This window comes from Cucurbita pepo, chromosome 8 (genome assembly GCF_057944985.1).
Source record: "Cucurbita pepo subsp. pepo isolate OVF chromosome 8, ASM5794498v1, whole genome shotgun sequence".
NCBI lineage: Eukaryota > Viridiplantae > Streptophyta > Magnoliopsida > Cucurbitales > Cucurbitaceae > Cucurbita > Cucurbita pepo.
Genome location: NC_141805.1, coordinates 4568443 through 4585429, shown reverse-complemented (window position 1 = coordinate 4585429; position 16987 = coordinate 4568443). Strand labels below are relative to the sequence as shown.

The following is a 16987-nucleotide window of genomic DNA, read 5'->3' as shown; positions in this document are numbered from 1 at the left end:
AAAACAACACTTTTGGTGGAAGAGCATGAAGAGGGATGTGGCCGGGTTTGTGAGCAAGTGCTTAGTTTGTCAACAAGTGAAAGCTCCAAGACAAAAGACGGAGGGGTTGTTGCAGCCCCTAAGCATACCGGAGTGGAAGTGGGAAAACATAGCGATGGACTTCATAGTAGGTTTACCCAAAACGCCCAAGGGCTATACAGTGATCTGGGTAGTTGTCGATAGGTTGACCAAGTCGGCACACTTTCTACCTGGGAAGGTTACATATACAGTTGACAATTGGGCACAACTGTACGTGAAAGAAATAGTAAGACTACATGGAGTCCCAGTGTCTATAGTGTCGGATCGGGATCCACGCTTTACGTCAGCGTTTTGGCGCGGACTTCAAAAAGCACTGGGTACCCGCCTCGACTTTAGTACCGCTTTTCACCCCCAAACAGATGGACAAACGGAGCGTTTAAACCAAATTCTAGAGGACATGCTACGCGCTTGCGTACTAGATTTTAAGGAAAGTTGGGATTCCAAACTACACCTAATGGAATTCTCGTATAACAACAGTTTCCAAGCAACTATTGGAATGACACCGTTTGAGGCCCTGTATGGGAAACGGTGTAGGTCCCCACTGTGTTGGGACAAGGTAGGAGAGAAAGAATTAGTAGGACCCGAGTTGGTTCGACTCACCAATGAGGCTGTCCAAAAAATTCGAGCGAGGATGCGTACCGCTCAAAGTAGACAGAAAAGCTACGCCGATGTAAGGCCTAAAAGCCTGGAGTTTGAGGTGGGGGACCCAGTATTCCTCAAGGTGGCACCTATGAAAGGTGTGTTAAGATTCGGACATAAGGGCAAGTTAAGTCCTAAATTCATTGGACCATTTGAGATCCTAGAGCGAGTTGGTCCGGTAGCGTATAAGTTAGCCTTACCTCCAGCCCTCTCAGGAGTACATGATGTATTTCATGTGTCGATGCTGAGGAAGTACATTACGGATCCTATCCACGTAATAGACTACAAACCACTCCAACTCAATGAAGATCTGAGCTACGAGGAAAAACCAGTAAGAATCTTAGCTAGAGAGGTAAAAACCTTACGCAACAGGAGTATTGCGTTCGTTAAGGTATTGTGGCGGAATCACCACAGCGAGGAAGCCACGTGGGAGCGTGAGGACGAGATAAGAGAGAAATACCCCGAGTTGGTACAAGAGTTTGAGACTTTCGAGGACGAAAGTTCTTTTTAGGGGTAGATAATGTAACGACCCGGGAAAGAAAGAAAATATATATATATATATATATATATATATATATATATATATAATAAATAAATAAATGAAAACGAGAAAACGAAAAAAAAGAAAAAAAAAAACCCAGTCGCCGGAAAACCCGCGAGTTTTCCGGCGACCGCCGAGTTTCGCAGAACCCACGCGAAACGACGGCCACAGCACGCCCACCCTCAGCCCAGCATCTTCAGAACACCTGCAAAGGGAGAAAAGAGAGAAAATTTCGAGAGAGAGAGAGAGATTTCGGAAAAACGTCGGCGGGTGTCCAGTTTTTCCGACGAGCCCTCAAACCACCCTTAAACCGACACCAAACGACCTGTTACTACCGTAAGAGAGATCCCTAACGAAAGCACAATAACTCAGGGTGCGTTTTGTGTTATTTCGTAAGCGTCGTCGTCGGTAACCGAGGTCGAAAAGTTAGGTTTCTTAATCGATTCTTAGATCTATGGCTTTTAGGAGCTTTTAGGCCGCAAAACTCCCAAAAAGGAAAGAAGGACGACGAACAAAGAGGAAAAGAGAAGGAAGAGGACCGAAATCGGCAACGGGAACGCCGCGGGAAGGAGAGAGAAAGCTCGCCGGAAAATCGGCCAAAGTCGGGTAAGGAAGACGAGATCCACGGATCCGGGTCAACCCGAACCCAAAACCCGGGAGAGCCAGCCCGTTCCTCCCTTGGCCACAGCGGCCCAAACCTCAAACCAGCCCAGAAGCTACGGTTCAGTTGAACCAACCCAGACTAGACCCACGGTCTAATTGAGCCGGCCTGCAAACCAAACACTTGCGGCCCAGCCCAGTAAGCCGAGGCCCAACGTTTAGTCTTGGCCCAGTAGCCTTCCACAGCCTGCGACCCGAACCACGACCCGAACCGGACTCCGACCCGCGCTTCGACCCGACACTACCGCCCGACGTGGCTTTCTCTACTGCTGCCACGTGTCACACAGCGGCGCGGCAGTCCTCGGCTCGGCTCGGCGCATACGGCTCGGGCTCCCTCCGGCGGCTCCTCCGGCGGCTCCAGCGGCTGTTCGGCTCGGCTCACCTGTTTTCAGCCCGGTTTCCACTGTTTCGACCCTCCCGGATCTGTTTTCGGCCCCGATTAAGGTATCCGAGGCCGTTTTAGAGCCGTATTTCACATTTATTAAATTATAGGTAAATTAATTGTGAAATACTAACGGAAAGTGGTGAACGGCGTGATAGGAAACAAACCCAGCGAAGTAGGAAGCAGCTCTCACGAAACGGGAGCTTACGTTTAGCTATTTAGGGAGTACTTCGGCCGAGGCCAACCAAGTAAGTGGCCTTACTATAGGATAGGCTAAATAAATTGTATGATGCTTGATGATATGTGCCAGTTTATACATATTTTGTTGAGTGACGCTTAATATGTTTGACGCACGTTGTGGCATTATGATGAGCATGATGATTGCATGATTTTTACCTTAATATGATGATGTTTTCCATATTGAGCATGCTAGATGATGATGAGTGCCATATTGCATCATGTCGTTAGATCGACGTAGGACACAACTCTAAGAGCATGAAAATGATATTAATATAAATATCCACGATATGCGTTACCTAGAGTAACAAAGAGATGAGACTAGAGGGTTGTGTCAGAAGAGACATTACGATGGATTTAGAGGGACCTCATGCATTTTGTATGTTCATAAGCATAGGGCTACTTCCCCTAGAGATGATGAGTGCGGACGCGCACCTTATGATGAGCGCGAATGCGCACAGGTGCGAAAGCACACAGATGAGAGTGTTCATGAGGCGCATGACACTATGGGGTTCCACTGACCTCCGGACGTCGCTACAGATTAGCTTGACCAGAGGGTCCAGGGGGTGTGCGAGCGCCCTGGGGACTCACACTCGCACGTGTGAGTCGTGTGTAGGGAAGTACTACACATCCAATTTGTCCGAGACTGGAGGCCACCCCTAAGATGATTAGAGATAGGTCCCTATTCATGATTGCATGTGTTTGCATTAGCATGGCCCCTATAGTGGGGTCACTTACTGAGTATTTCGAAAAATACTCAGGCCGTGTGCCATATTGTTTTTCAGGTAAAGGCAAGGCTCCCATGTACGGTTGACGGTGGCATCGTGATCAGAGACTGTGGCGCGTGCATATGATAGTTGCATATTTAAAATTCCTAGTCTTGGTTAGGATAGGGCGTTTGCATTTCATTCATTTGTATTAATTAATTTGTAATCGTTTTATTTTGTCTTTTGAACTCCAGCACGATGTTTGAAACACATAAGTCCGACAGTGTTTTCAAATGTTTTAATGTATTCTGAAGTTTTTAAATTTTTCCGCTAATAAAGATGAGCATGCTTAGATTTTTATTCTGCATTAGAGATGAGCATGAGACGTTAGTGGCGACTCTAGATATGTGGAAATTTAGGGTCGTTACAAAGAGTGTGGTACTCTAGCATATCAAGGACATGATTAAGAGCCTACACTTATTCTTGAACTCATTCCTTATTTTCCATTTTTTTTTTTCAGGTAATAAGAAGCTGGTCGAGGTCGGGAGCAGACTTTAGAGCATGTGCCATAGACAAACCTCACCCGTCGTCCTCAACCCTTATGTTTTAAAATATTTTGTGTATTTTCCTTATTTTGTGTTTTAACCGTTGTGTCGTGTTTTAATTACTTGCGTATGAACACTATTTTGTTTTAATGAATGTAATGTTTTAAATTTGGTTTGTTTTTTTCGCAAAAAATTAACCCGTCTTTTAGAGTCATCGAGTCAACCCCGTATTTACAAAAAAAAAAAAAAAAACCTTGAGAGAAATACTGAAAGGCAAAACCCAAAGAAAAGAATATATGCTAGTGGTGGGTTTGGGCTGTTACATGGGTCATCAATTTTTTCAACCTAATCAACCTTAGTTAAATAATGATATTTATTTATCTTCGAACATTTGATTAAGATTTACGACCCTATTTGAATAATTATTTTTAAAACTACTTGGGTTAAAAAATAAATAATAACATCTATAAACAAACCCTGACCTAAATAACTTCATAATAATTCAAATTAGATTAATATAATTTTTTAGATTATTGAATTTTTTTTAACACCTTAATCATTGAAGTTTGAAAAATAGAGAAATACCAAACTAAGAGAGGAAAACTTGGAAGGTATTGAAACTAATTACCATGGATGAAAGGTAATCTTGTTATTATTTTATCTACACATTTCTCATATCTTCAATATAATTTATTTATTTATTATTATTTTTAACAAATAAACAAATATTAAGCATCATATTCACGCTTGCTCTACGTTAATATTTTATATATTGAAAAAGTAGGGATAATACTGATTCATTAAAGTGGTATCGATAAGTACACCCTTCTCATAGTATTGATACATGGAAGGAAATGTGATGTCCCATATTAGTTGGGAGGAAAACAAACCACCATTTATAAGGGTGTGGAAACCTTCCCCTAACAGATGCAATTTAAAAGCCAAGCCTTGAGGGGAAGCCCAAAGAGGACAATAATGACTATAGTCATCACCGAGTTCTTTCAGCATGTGACACACATCGTAGATATCATGTTTTTAAGATTTACCGAACTTGTAATGATTTAATACCTATTTATCTTCATTTTCCATATAAATGTAATTTTTTCTTTTTTGCTATTATATATAATTTTTTATTTATACACTATTATAAAAAAAACTACTATTATATATAATTTTTTATTTATACACTGTCACTCGAAATCAAAGGTTTGAATCCTGGTTGAATTAAAAGTATTAATAAAAAATAAATTTTATTTATTTATTTCTTCGTTGAATTAAAAATAATTTTATTTACTTATTTTAAAAAAGTGGCATGTTATATTATTCAAAAGAGTAAATAATAACATTCCATGAAATCGTTATGCCTAGTTTTAATATTTAGATTAAAATTTTTAAAAAATAAATTGTGAAAAAGTTGATTTAAGATTGAGAATTATTATAATTAATAAAATGGAGATTTTGTAGGTGAGAAATAAAAGGTAAGAGTGAATAATTGGAAAATCATATATTTAAAAGAAAAATAAATAGAAAATATAAATAGTAATTTCCAATTTCGAAGCGAAAGGAGGACGAGAAATGAAGTTCCAGTCCTAAGCTCCCAACAGACAACAAATCAAAATCAAAATCAAAATCAAAATCAAAATCAAACGGAGAAAGCCTCTGACCGTCTGAGAGGGTCATTGCTTCCTCTCTGAGACCATGAACGGCGGCCCCTCTGGTTTCAGTGCGTCCTCTTCAATTTCTCTCCTCTCTTCTCTTCTCTTCTCTTCTCTTATGATGCTTAACCACCCACTTTCTCCCTTTTCAATTTCTGTTCCACCTTGATTCATTTGTTTGTGTTCTTCTCTCTTTCGCAGACAATGCCCCTGTCACCCGGACCTTCATCATTGCCTCCGCCCTTTTCACCGTTTTCTTCGGGATCCAAGCCCGCTCTATTAAGCTTGGCTTGTCCTATCAGGTACTCTTCTCTCTCTTTCACTACCCAGATGCTTTTTCGCCAACTGTGGGTTGGTTTTATGTTCGAGACTAGGGTAGATTTGCTTCTTCGGTTAAGACGAGCCCTTTGCTTGGTTGAGTGTTTGACCTTCGATTCCGCGATGTATTGAGCATATACCCAGATTATAGATCGAACCGGCCGAGTTAATTGATGCATAATTGAAACTGGGGATCCCCTTTTCCTCGTGTATGTAATCACTTAGTTTAATCGACCTTATGGGCCTCTGCAATTCTCATTTTGAATTGTATCTATCTTTAAGTAATATATATATATATATTTTTTTTTATTGCTGGCTGAGGAAGGTGTAGCAGAAGTTGTCTCGTGGCTGGTTGTACGTTATGTGACTTGCCTATGAAACGTTTAGGTGTTCCTATCAGGAGATAATCCAAGTTCAGTAACATTTCTGGAGCCTGTTAGATATAAATTTTTGGTAGACTAAGTAAGGATTAGTTCTAATTTGTGAAAAGAAGGTAGACTTTGGTGCAGTCAGTTCCTAATTAAGTCATCTAATGAGATATTACATCATGTCCCTTCAAAAAAGGGTGGGTTAAGGATTTTACACCCTAGAAAGAGGATCGTACTGACATTGGAAAAATAATTGTGAAGATTTTTGCATGAGCTTAGGAAATTTGGCACAATGTTATTGTCATCAAATTCGGATGAAGAGGCAGGTTATTTTGAAGTAAAAGAACATTAGTTGGTAACACCCATGGTCTTTCATCTTAAAGCTATGAACTAATTTTGTGAAATTTTTGGAATTAAGATGGTGTGACAATATTTGGTTGGATGGGCAACTCTTGAATGACCCTTTTCCAATGTTATTCTCTGTTGCTATAAAAATTGGAGGTTGGATTAGGATTTTCAGGATTTGGAGACAAGAAACTGGAGATTGTACTCGGAGCTTAGAAGAATAGGAAGTAGCCGAATTTTCAAGGCTGATAGAGAGGTTAAATGTGGAACAATTAAGAATAGCTCAAGACAATAGAGCGTTAGTGCTATATGCTTCAAGGGAATTTTCAACAAGATCTATGCTATTTAAAATTTTAGTGGCAGAAACAATCTTGGCGGAGCATCTGATTAAAGGAACAATGGCAAATATCCATATCCACATGTATCTATATATATATATATACATACATCTTCATTTATGGGTATACCTTTCTAAGCTATATTAATATATAATAGTTATTATTTATTACTATTTTCGGGGGGGGGGGGGGGGGGGGGGGGGGGGGGATGTGGGGGGGAGTAAGGGTCTCACTATTGCTATATGTTCTAAGCTTCTTCAATATATGATGGGCTTTTTATACTATGAAGAGTAATGCCCTACAATTACTCAGTGGTCAGGTACTTTAGAGAAAGGAGGCCCAAACAAAAACCTCCTTTCTCTAAATGAAAAACTAATTTTGATGGATGAAAGAACAAAAGAAAGCCAAACAAAAACCTCGGCTTGGTCATCATGAGAACTACAAAACAAGCCAAGAAATTCAATAAAAAGGAATTTAATTGTTATCAATCAAGAAAACATAAAAGATTAGAATTATAAACCCAAGTAGATGCATTAAAATGTGCCCGATCTCAAATCTTCTCCCATGATTTGTCAATTTCTGATGAGATTCTTCTGTTCTTTTCAATCTAATATTTTACAAGACTGAAAAAAACTAGCTTGCCAGAGTAAACAAATTCATCCCTAAACAAAGGACTCAGGATAGCTTCCTCTATCATTCCATGAAAACGTGAAATAAAAAACATAGACATGCTAGCAATCTGCCATAATCGAGACCACAACATGGTAGCAAAAGGGCATAGCAACTATAATTATCTGTAGCCCCCTGCTCAAATGACAACAATTGGGGAAGGACAATACAAAATGGTGTGGCTAAAAAAGTAATAATTCTTTCTACAGTGTCTGGAAAAGAACCATTCTTTTGTGGGATTGTAATCTTTTGAAGTTTTGAGAAGAAGTTAAGAGAAGAAAGGACTAGAGCATGGAGTAAAAAAAAACTAATTGATTGTTCTAATACTTGCAAGTTTATAACTACAAGGAGAAAGTCCATACATGACTATGTTTGTGTTTTACACTTTTATCCTTTTTTCTTCTAATTTCATATTTTTGGGGCTAAGGAATGAGAAAGACCTTTCCCTTGCATCATGATTTCAATTTCATTTCATTCAAAAAGATCCAAGTTTGTCTCAACAATGTTTTTGTCATTCCAATCGTGTTCCATTAAATAGGAACAACCAAGCTGATAAAATTTGATAACTCTCAGATGGAGAATTAGAAAGAAAAATCCATTAGATGACAAATTTTGGTTCTAAGGCATCTCAGGCAGTGAATCAAATCCATGGTGCAAGGTTTTCTTATTAACATGCAATATTGATTTAGAAAAGTGAAGAGGAAATTGAATTTATTTACTTTTCTATAAACCAATATTTTTTCATAATTTTTTTGTGTTGATAAGAAACAAGATATGATGAAGGAAAGGAATATTTTCATGCACGATATGAAAATATTATGAAAGATGGGAGGAGAGCCAGGCACGAAACGTCCTGTTGCCCATGGGAACATTGAGGCTGGTGTAAAGGGAGGTACACCAATAAAGAGCCAAGAAAAGAGAACCAGATTTAAAAAACAATCAAAAGTCTCTTAGGAATCAGTATCATTGTTCCTTTTTGGCCAATTCCTCCTATGAATAAAAGGACCTACCTTGAAAGAGTCTAGATATATGTAACCACAAAAGAAGAATTACAGCCAAAAAGGCCAGAGAAAAGAGGGAGGAAGCTTCTATCTCCATCAATATAAGTTGTTCAAAAGATTAGTATATTACGAACTATCTATGAGAGGCACTCCACTTCAAGCCCTATGCTGTATATTTCGACTCAATGTAATTTTTTTTGTAGCATCTTTATAAATCCTGTCGATTCTTTCCGACCCAAAATTTGAATCCAAACCTTTAGAAATGGATACTGAAACAAGGAGCTTGCCTTTGTCCCTATATTGCTGTGGGTCTGTGAAGGATTTCTACAATAGAAGTTTTAGATGAATGCTCTTTTAGTACTTGGTGGTTACGGGTTTAATTTGAAAGGGAAAGAAGTTGGAACTAGTTTACTTGCTTGTAAAATTGGAAATGGGAGGTTCTTTGTACAGGAACCAGTATTTTATGAAATTCTTTATAAGATTCTAATATAATGAAGTCGCAGTGGTAGGAAGTTTTTGTTTAAAAGTTTGGACGGGACATGAATTTGAATAAGCTGCGCTAAAGGGATCCACTGGTAGAAATATTATTTTTATCATTTTAACTGCTGCTATTCCATCTTTGTTGCATATATAATCCTTTTATATCGGACTTAAAGGCGACTTATTTTGTTCTTTTTCCATGATAGAGATTACCTTAATTTGTGTGGTAGAAAGGACACTTTTGACTAGTTAATTGTCATCTTTATGGCAGGATGTGATTGTGAAGCTTCGCTTTTGGAAGTTAGTGATGTCAGTCTTTGCCTTTTCATCTACTCCTGAATTGTTGTTCGGACTGTTTTTGCTTTATTACTTCAGAGTATTTGAGAGACAGATAGGCTCCAACAAATATTCGGTAAGTTTTATTCAATTCATACTGCAGGATTTTATTAAAACATGTCATAATGAAGCAACCAATCACGATCTTTAAATTGATGGGTCACATTAATACAATGCAGTGCCTGATGTATTAACTCTTGTAACCATGTATTTGTTTATCTTCAATGAATAGAAGCATAAAAAATCAGAAAGTGTATAAAAGTAGATGTAGTATAAGTTTTGTGGTCATACATGTGATGCCGTATTCATTTGGAATACTAAAAATGGTATTGAATTAATACTATGCCCCTTCTGATAACATACTAATCTTCCTATCATATCCATTACTAGTACTGACAACATTTTTGTGGTCATTGACATGACAAAGTGGGCACCTATATTTGAAATACTTTATTGTTTTTCATTTCTATTTGCTTCATGGAATAAGGTTAGCAGACTGAATTTAGTACGATCATTGCCTTTAGTTTCTATTCTACAAAACAGATACGTTTGGGTCAGGAAGTGTGAGTCATGCTTGCATGCTAATATTGACGGTGATAATTTGTTAATTATAACATTCTTCACTCCAATTGTCAAACATATTATGTTTTAGTTTTTGTGCACAAAACTCTTTTTCCCCCTTAGTTGATGTGTATTTCTTCGTAAAGAGATTTATGTTAATATTCTGTCGTTTTGCAGGTCTTTACCTTGTTCTCTATAATAATCTCCCTACTTGTTGAGGTCCTTGCAATATCATTACTTAAAGGTATGCATTTTGGTTTAATCTACTAATATGCTTGGGCAGCTAGCACAATTCAAGCTCATGTTTGATTATTGGTTTGATCTTGTTTAACATCCCTTTCCTTTTTAAATTTTTAGAGGTGAACTCTCCCTTCTTTCCCTTCTTTTTCTCCTGTAAAATTTGTTTACTTGGATTGGAAGTCCTTCCTGATCTTTCTGGCATTTTCGCTTGTAAGCCTTTGTATACCCATCTAGTTTCTTCTCTCTCTACTTATCTCTTCAGCCGAATGAAATTCCATTTTTTTTTTCCTGATTGATGGCTTTAGGAAGAATTAACACCTTGGATTTTATCCAGAGAACCCATGACTTTGTCCTTGGCCCCAATTGGTGCTTTATGTGCAAGGGGCCTTGAGAAGATTTTTAACCGTTTGTTATGGCTTTGTTTGTTTACTTCTCTGTTGTGGAGTCAGTTTTGGCATATTTTTGGTTCCTACCTGAACGTCTGTATGATGGTGGTGCGACATTTGATCCTCCATTTTGGGATAAAGACTGTTATTGCAAGCTTGCTTTTGTGTTGTTCTTTGAAGTATTTGGTTTGAAGGAAACAGGAGAGCCTTCATGGTTTTAGAACAGTTCCTTCCTAGACATCTTCTGACCATTCCTCTTAAGATATCCTAATTCTACGAGTCTTGAATCAAACAGCCACTTAAATTTGAGAGCTAGATGGAGATGGTGAGGTAGATCTTTGATTATTATAGGGGTTTTTACAATCGGAGGGAGAGAAGGGCTAGGTTTTGTTTTTTTTTATTTTTTTTATTTCAAGGGTTGAGTAGTCACACTTAATCCCTCTATAATTTTTGGTATTTTCAGTCATATCTCAACTATACAAAATATCATAATAAATACAAGTTACAGCAACTTATAAAAGAATGAATATTTTACCATAAACCAAATCTTAAAACATACCTAAAAAAAAGAATAGAAAATAAAGATGAGATAAAATCCTAAAATACGAGAAACAAGGTTACCCTTAACCTTGACCATAATTTACAACACTCCCCCTCAACGTGGATTGAATGTATTATACAATCCCAACCTGCTATTCAAATCTTCAAGGTTAGGTCATGGTAAAAGCTTGGTAATAATATCTGCTAATTGTTGCTTGAGAATGGATGTGGACAAAGACACTACACTCGAAAACTCTAGGGACCAAATCAAGAGATTGAACACAAAGATGAGAAAATGATTGAAGGAAGACTTAATGAGGAGCAACTATGTGGGATTGATCAATTATGTGGAAATGAGATGACGATTCTTGCATTAAGCCACTCCATTTTGTTGATGAGTATCAACACAAATGCCATGATGAAGAATTCCTTGAGTGATAGGTAATCCTCAAGACATGAACTAAAGAATTCTTTTGCATTGTCTATTTTGAGGACACAAAATTTGGTTTGATGTTGAGCTTTTGATCATATTAGGAAAATGTTTGAAATGTTGGTGAGCTTATGATTTTTTTTCTTAGCAAAGATCCATGTAACATAGATCATCAACAAAGGAAATATGCTGTCGAGCCACAAAGATTTTTTTTTGAAGGGTCCCATACATTGCTATCAATAAATGAAAAAGGACTTGACGGTTAATAAGCAATGTATGGATAGGGGTTTCAAGTATGCTTGATAATCTGAAAAATATCACAATTGAACAATGTAAGATTTTTATTATGAAGAAGATTTTGAAACAATTTGGAGAAATACGAAAAATTTGGATGACCTAACTGATAGTGTAATAACATCATTTCACTATCTTTATTGATACAAGAAGAAAACTTATTACTGGAAACAAAGGAAGATAAAAACTAAGAATTGTCTCCAATTGCTAGTGAGCCTTGATCATAGTTGAGAGGATAAAGTCTGAAAAAGTTCAGCACTGCCAATTGTCTTCTCCAGTTCGAATTCTGCAAAAATACGTTAGTTTGGATTAAACTTAATCGCACATTTAAGATCACGTGTCAATTTACTTATTGAAAGTAAATTACAACCCAAGTCTAGGATATGTTATACAGAGTTAAGATATAAATTTTGAGTAACTCTAATGGAACTTGTCCCAACCACTTTGGAGTTTGACCCATTTGCAATTTTCACAAGGAATTGGAGGTGCCGACTTGATAGTTTTGAAATAGTGATGCATTCCTTGTCATATGATGTGATGCTCCAGTGTCTACAATTCAATTCCTTCCTTTACTAGTTAACAAAGCAGGAGGTATAACTTCCTGTGCAGCCAGTATTGCTCCCTGGCCAATGATCTTTTGTTTTGCATCTATTTGTTATTTGCTAAATGGTGTTGACTTCGAATTGTCAGAATTATCCGGAGCTACGTTAACCACATAGGCCCTACCATCATGATCATTGTGATGCTTAGGTTTCCAATTAGCAGGCTTCCCATGGATCTTTTAGCATGTGTCTTTTATATTACCCACCGTTTTGCAATTCTCACACCGAGGCCTCAATTGTTTTTGCTTTTTGTCACTTTGTACCATTGAGTTAAAACTACACTAGCAAGTACAAATGCTATCAAGAAAGTAGAGACTGATTCTGATTTGCCCATTATTGCACATTTCCTACTTTCTTCTCGCCTTACTTCAGAGAAGGCTTTGCGAAGAGTTTGGCAATGACTTGGTTCCCATGTTTCGACCTCGAACTTCATCAAGATCGTTGATAAGGCCAAGAAGGAATTTGAGTGTCTCTTTTTGCTCAAGAATTTCCGTTTATTGAGTCGTATCATTGGCATACTTCCATGAATAGACTTCAAATAAATCCACTTTTTTCCAGTGATGGGAGAGTGTATTAAAGTAATCAGTAACAAATTGATAACCTCAGCAAAAATCATGAAGGATTGTTTCTATGCTAAACAATTCTGAAGTGTTCTTCTTACTAGAGTATGTTTCCTTGAGATTGTCCCAAATTTGATGTGTTGTTCCATACAGAAGAAAATTTTCACTTATCTCATTGGTTGTGTAATTAATTAACAACGACATGACCATGTTATTTTCTACTTTCCACTTCATGAATTCGGGATCAGTTGCTTTTAGGCTGCACAATCTCTTTCGAGAAGTACTCATTCTTACCCTTGCCACATATGAACATCAAGACTGACTATGACCATTGGATATAATGTGGCCATTCAATGTGTGACCCATAATATGGGCAAATGATGATGAATCATATCCTCCTTGACCATTAGAGATTGGTTCGATTGATTTGGAAGAATACATACTCATGAAAAATCGGACAAAATGTAGTAGTGAAGAACTAGGTCAAAAAGAAAAAATTGCAGCAATTAGGTCGACAACAGTCTTTGGCGATAAGCAGTGACGATGTCAGAGGAGTCGGACGTTAGTGATGGAGGAGTCAGCGTCGGAGGAGGGTGCTTCAGTCGTGAGTCGGTATCGAATGTGGGTGGTAGTCATGAGAAGCTCACGATTTTTCTATTTGAGTGTTAAAGGGAGGAGAACACCGCAAAGGGATCGTCAGAAACAAGGACTATTGACCATTAACCTTCTGTGGTAGGCTGATTAGTTGGAAAAGCCTTTTGGCTTTTGCATGAACGGTTTTATTGGTAAATTTATAAAGGTTAATAGGAGGTGGTTGAATAAGTTATTGTAGCATATTTCTTGAATTTGAAAACAGATGTTAAAGCTGACGTTAGCACCTCATTCCTTGGAAAACTGATCATCTAGATTAGGAACTTTATTGCTTTTTTAGCCTTTACAGTCGTACAAAGATTGAAGATTCTATCATGGGTTGCTCCCGAACAAAGTTTCGATGGCTTGTTTCAGCTTATCTATAGTGCCTTTGTTGTTGGTTTGTCCAAAATGTTATAGTTCAATCTGGTGGCTGCTTTTGTTTGGAAATTATTATTATGTATTGAATATATATATAATAATTTTTTTAAAAATTGAGGTCAAGGTTATGATTGAACTTGTGCTTGGTTCGGGATGGAGAGATGAAATACACAATAACTAAGAAATTTCAAGATCGGGACTAGATGTAGCAGCATAGATAATAAAATTATGTAATTATAGTTGAAGAAAATTCAAGATCGGTACTAGATGTAGAATAGATAATAAAGTTTATGTAATTATAATTTTAAAAAATTGGTTGCAGTTTGGTTTTGATCTAGATGAAAGTAGATATGTACTAAACATATGTAATAAGATTTATAAAATATGGAGTTGGGGTTACAGCTAAGATGTGGATGAAGACGTGAAATACATAATAATAATAATAATTTCCTTTATAAAAAACATAAAAACGAAGGATTGAGATTGGATTTGATGCTGGAATGGAGTTCATCGGGATGAGGTTTAGACAGTGGAATACATTATAAAAGTTTTAAGCATGGGGCCACAGTTAGGGAACAGAGAGAGAAAATGAGATGGGGGGGAAGGCGGATAAGATCTTCATTTAGTTGGTATCTGGTTTTAACGCTCATCATTTTCTCATTGGACATGAGTTATGTCAGCAATTTTGCAATAGAAGTTAATTTTATCCCATCTTGTTAACATTGGAGTTCATTTTTGTTGCATCTTACATTCAGAAGAAATTTTATCAATTCATTTTTTTCTTTTTCTTTCACAGATTTTAGCATTAGAATCTTAGAGAGAATATATATCTTAGCATTAGCAGTAAGTTCTAATGATCTTGACTTGGCTAACACTTTTTTTTTCTTTTTTTTTTTTTTGGGGCAGATCCTGCAGCCACTGCTGCCAATCTAGTTACTTCTGGACCTTATGGTCTTTTATTTGCTTCCTTTGTACCCTTCTTCTTTGATATTCCTGTTTCAACTCGGTTTCGTGTATTTGGAGTTCGTTTCTCTGACAAGTCTTTCATATATCTTGCTGGTCTTCAGGTTAGGAGTTTGCTTTATTTATATTTGTTTTGATACCTCTTTCGTTTCTCTAGCTGTATAATCTAGTTTGTTGTTGATCTTGCAGCTCCTTCTGTCCTCGTGGAGAAGATCCATCTTACCAGGGATATGCGGCATTCTTGCTGGTTCCTTATATCGTTTGAATGTATTTGGCATCCGCAAAGCCAAGGTTATATTCAAAATTTGCATAAACACATTGCTTCCTTAGTTTTCTATCTGAAATTATGATTCTGGTATATTAAATTGTAGTTGGGGCGTTTCAGTATTTGGTTAAACTGTGGAAATTAAACTCAGGATAGGTGGTTTATGGCCCGTCAACCTTTACCATTTTAGAAGGGATGAATTATGAATATTTTGATACCTTTTCTCTCTGCGGCACCATTTCACTGCATGCATATACAGGATTCTTTATGCAGAATTTGAGTTAAAATCTTCGTTTGACTTTTTGATAAGCTAATCACCGTCAGCCTCCTGGTTCTCCCAACAATAAATGCTCCCATTCTTGACATTTTGAATGGAATTGGTACACCTTAGATGCTTCTGACATTCTCTAGGACCCAACTGTTGTTCATAGTGTCTTATCTTCAATATTCTGGTTGGTCATGCAACCAATGATTTGGCTTGGCCTCATCTGTCGCCAAATAATCTAATAAGAGTTGTTTCTTATCCGAGGAAAAAAATGAATGATAGGATCTGTCTTTCGCACTCAACTTGTCTGATTACTTCTACAAGTCCCGTCCTCTTTAAGCCTTCATATATCGATCAAACTTACCTTTACTTTTTCTTTTCCAAGATCTTCTATAATATTCTGATGTTAGAAATTTTGACCTTTTTATGATGATTTCATTCTTTTATTTGTTTTTGTTCATTTTGATTCAGTTTGATGAAGTTTCTCTCATTAGGTATTTTATAGTTTTCTAAAAAAATGCATTATTTTATTATTTTCGTGCTTCACAGTTTCCGGAGTTCATCAGTTCATTTTTTTCGCGATTTTGTTTGCCATCTGTGGGGAATCCTCCAGCAGCCCCAAATAGAGATGTTAGAGGAAATATGCCATCATTCATGAGCCGCCAGGTTGAGGTTAGTACATTTGGCGAATGCTTCTATCAGCTATTAGTTTCAACACATATTTGATAAGCTACACCATTTGAGGAAGAGATTTTGACTATTTAATAGATTTCTCGTCTGCTGACCAACTTTTAGGCATGAGACTGTGCCATCGTAATTGTGAGATTGTGGGTACTTGCTAACGTTATAGTCCTTAAAATAATCTATTTGGATGTAGTTAACGAGTACATGGGTGGCATGAAAAACGCAAGTTTTGCACTTCAGCCTCTTAACTGGTTTATTTTGTGTTGTGCTATTATAGAGGAACTTCACTCCTGTGCCAACTGCCTCAGAACCACCGGAGGACTCCATTGCTACCCTTGTTTCGATGGGCTTTGACAGAAATTCAGCCAGGCAGGCACTTATGCGGGCCAGAAATGATGTTAACATGGCAACCAACATCCTTCTTGAATCACAATCGCACTAATTTCATGAAAAAAAATCTGGGTATTATGAAACCTTTGATCTCCACAATTCCGAGAACAATCAAATTCAGTATCAAGGGATGATGGTCGGACAAACTTGCATTTGCTGACATCTGAGTTTTGATAGGTTGCAGGAACTCACCATGCAATTTTCATTAACTCTTACGAGTTCCCTTTCTATTCCTCTATCTATCGTAGGTGTGAAATTTTCTTGCTACGTGATGTCTGATTACAAAAAAAAAAAAAAAAAAAAAAAAAAAAAAAAATTGCTTAGCCTGTAGGTATTTAAGTATTAAATTAAGTTGGCAGGGATGTTTAAGGAAGCAGATGTGCAGAATTCTCTTGTTCTGTGATTATCTATATAAAAGCTGCATATTCTTACACAAGTTTTATTGGGGCACTATCAAGCAAGATGAACAATTCTGTTTTTTTCTTGGTAAGTTATAT

The 16987-nt window shown here is 37.2% G+C and overlaps 1 protein-coding gene across 1 annotated transcript; it reads left to right on the top strand.

Moving 5' to 3' along the window:
• The first annotated feature begins 5385 nt into the window (after positions 1-5385).
• Positions 5386-16926, top strand: LOC111800240 (rhomboid-like protein 20). The gene is made up of 8 exons (XM_023683841.2): positions 5386-5512; positions 5646-5746; positions 9235-9375; positions 10038-10104; positions 14830-14990; positions 15076-15177; positions 15966-16088; positions 16378-16926. The coding sequence occupies exons 1-8, from the start codon at positions 5488-5490 to the stop codon at positions 16540-16542; spliced, it is 885 nt and encodes a 294-aa protein (XP_023539609.2). The 5' UTR covers positions 5386-5487; the 3' UTR covers positions 16543-16926.
• The last annotated feature ends 61 nt before the right edge of the window (positions 16927-16987 follow it).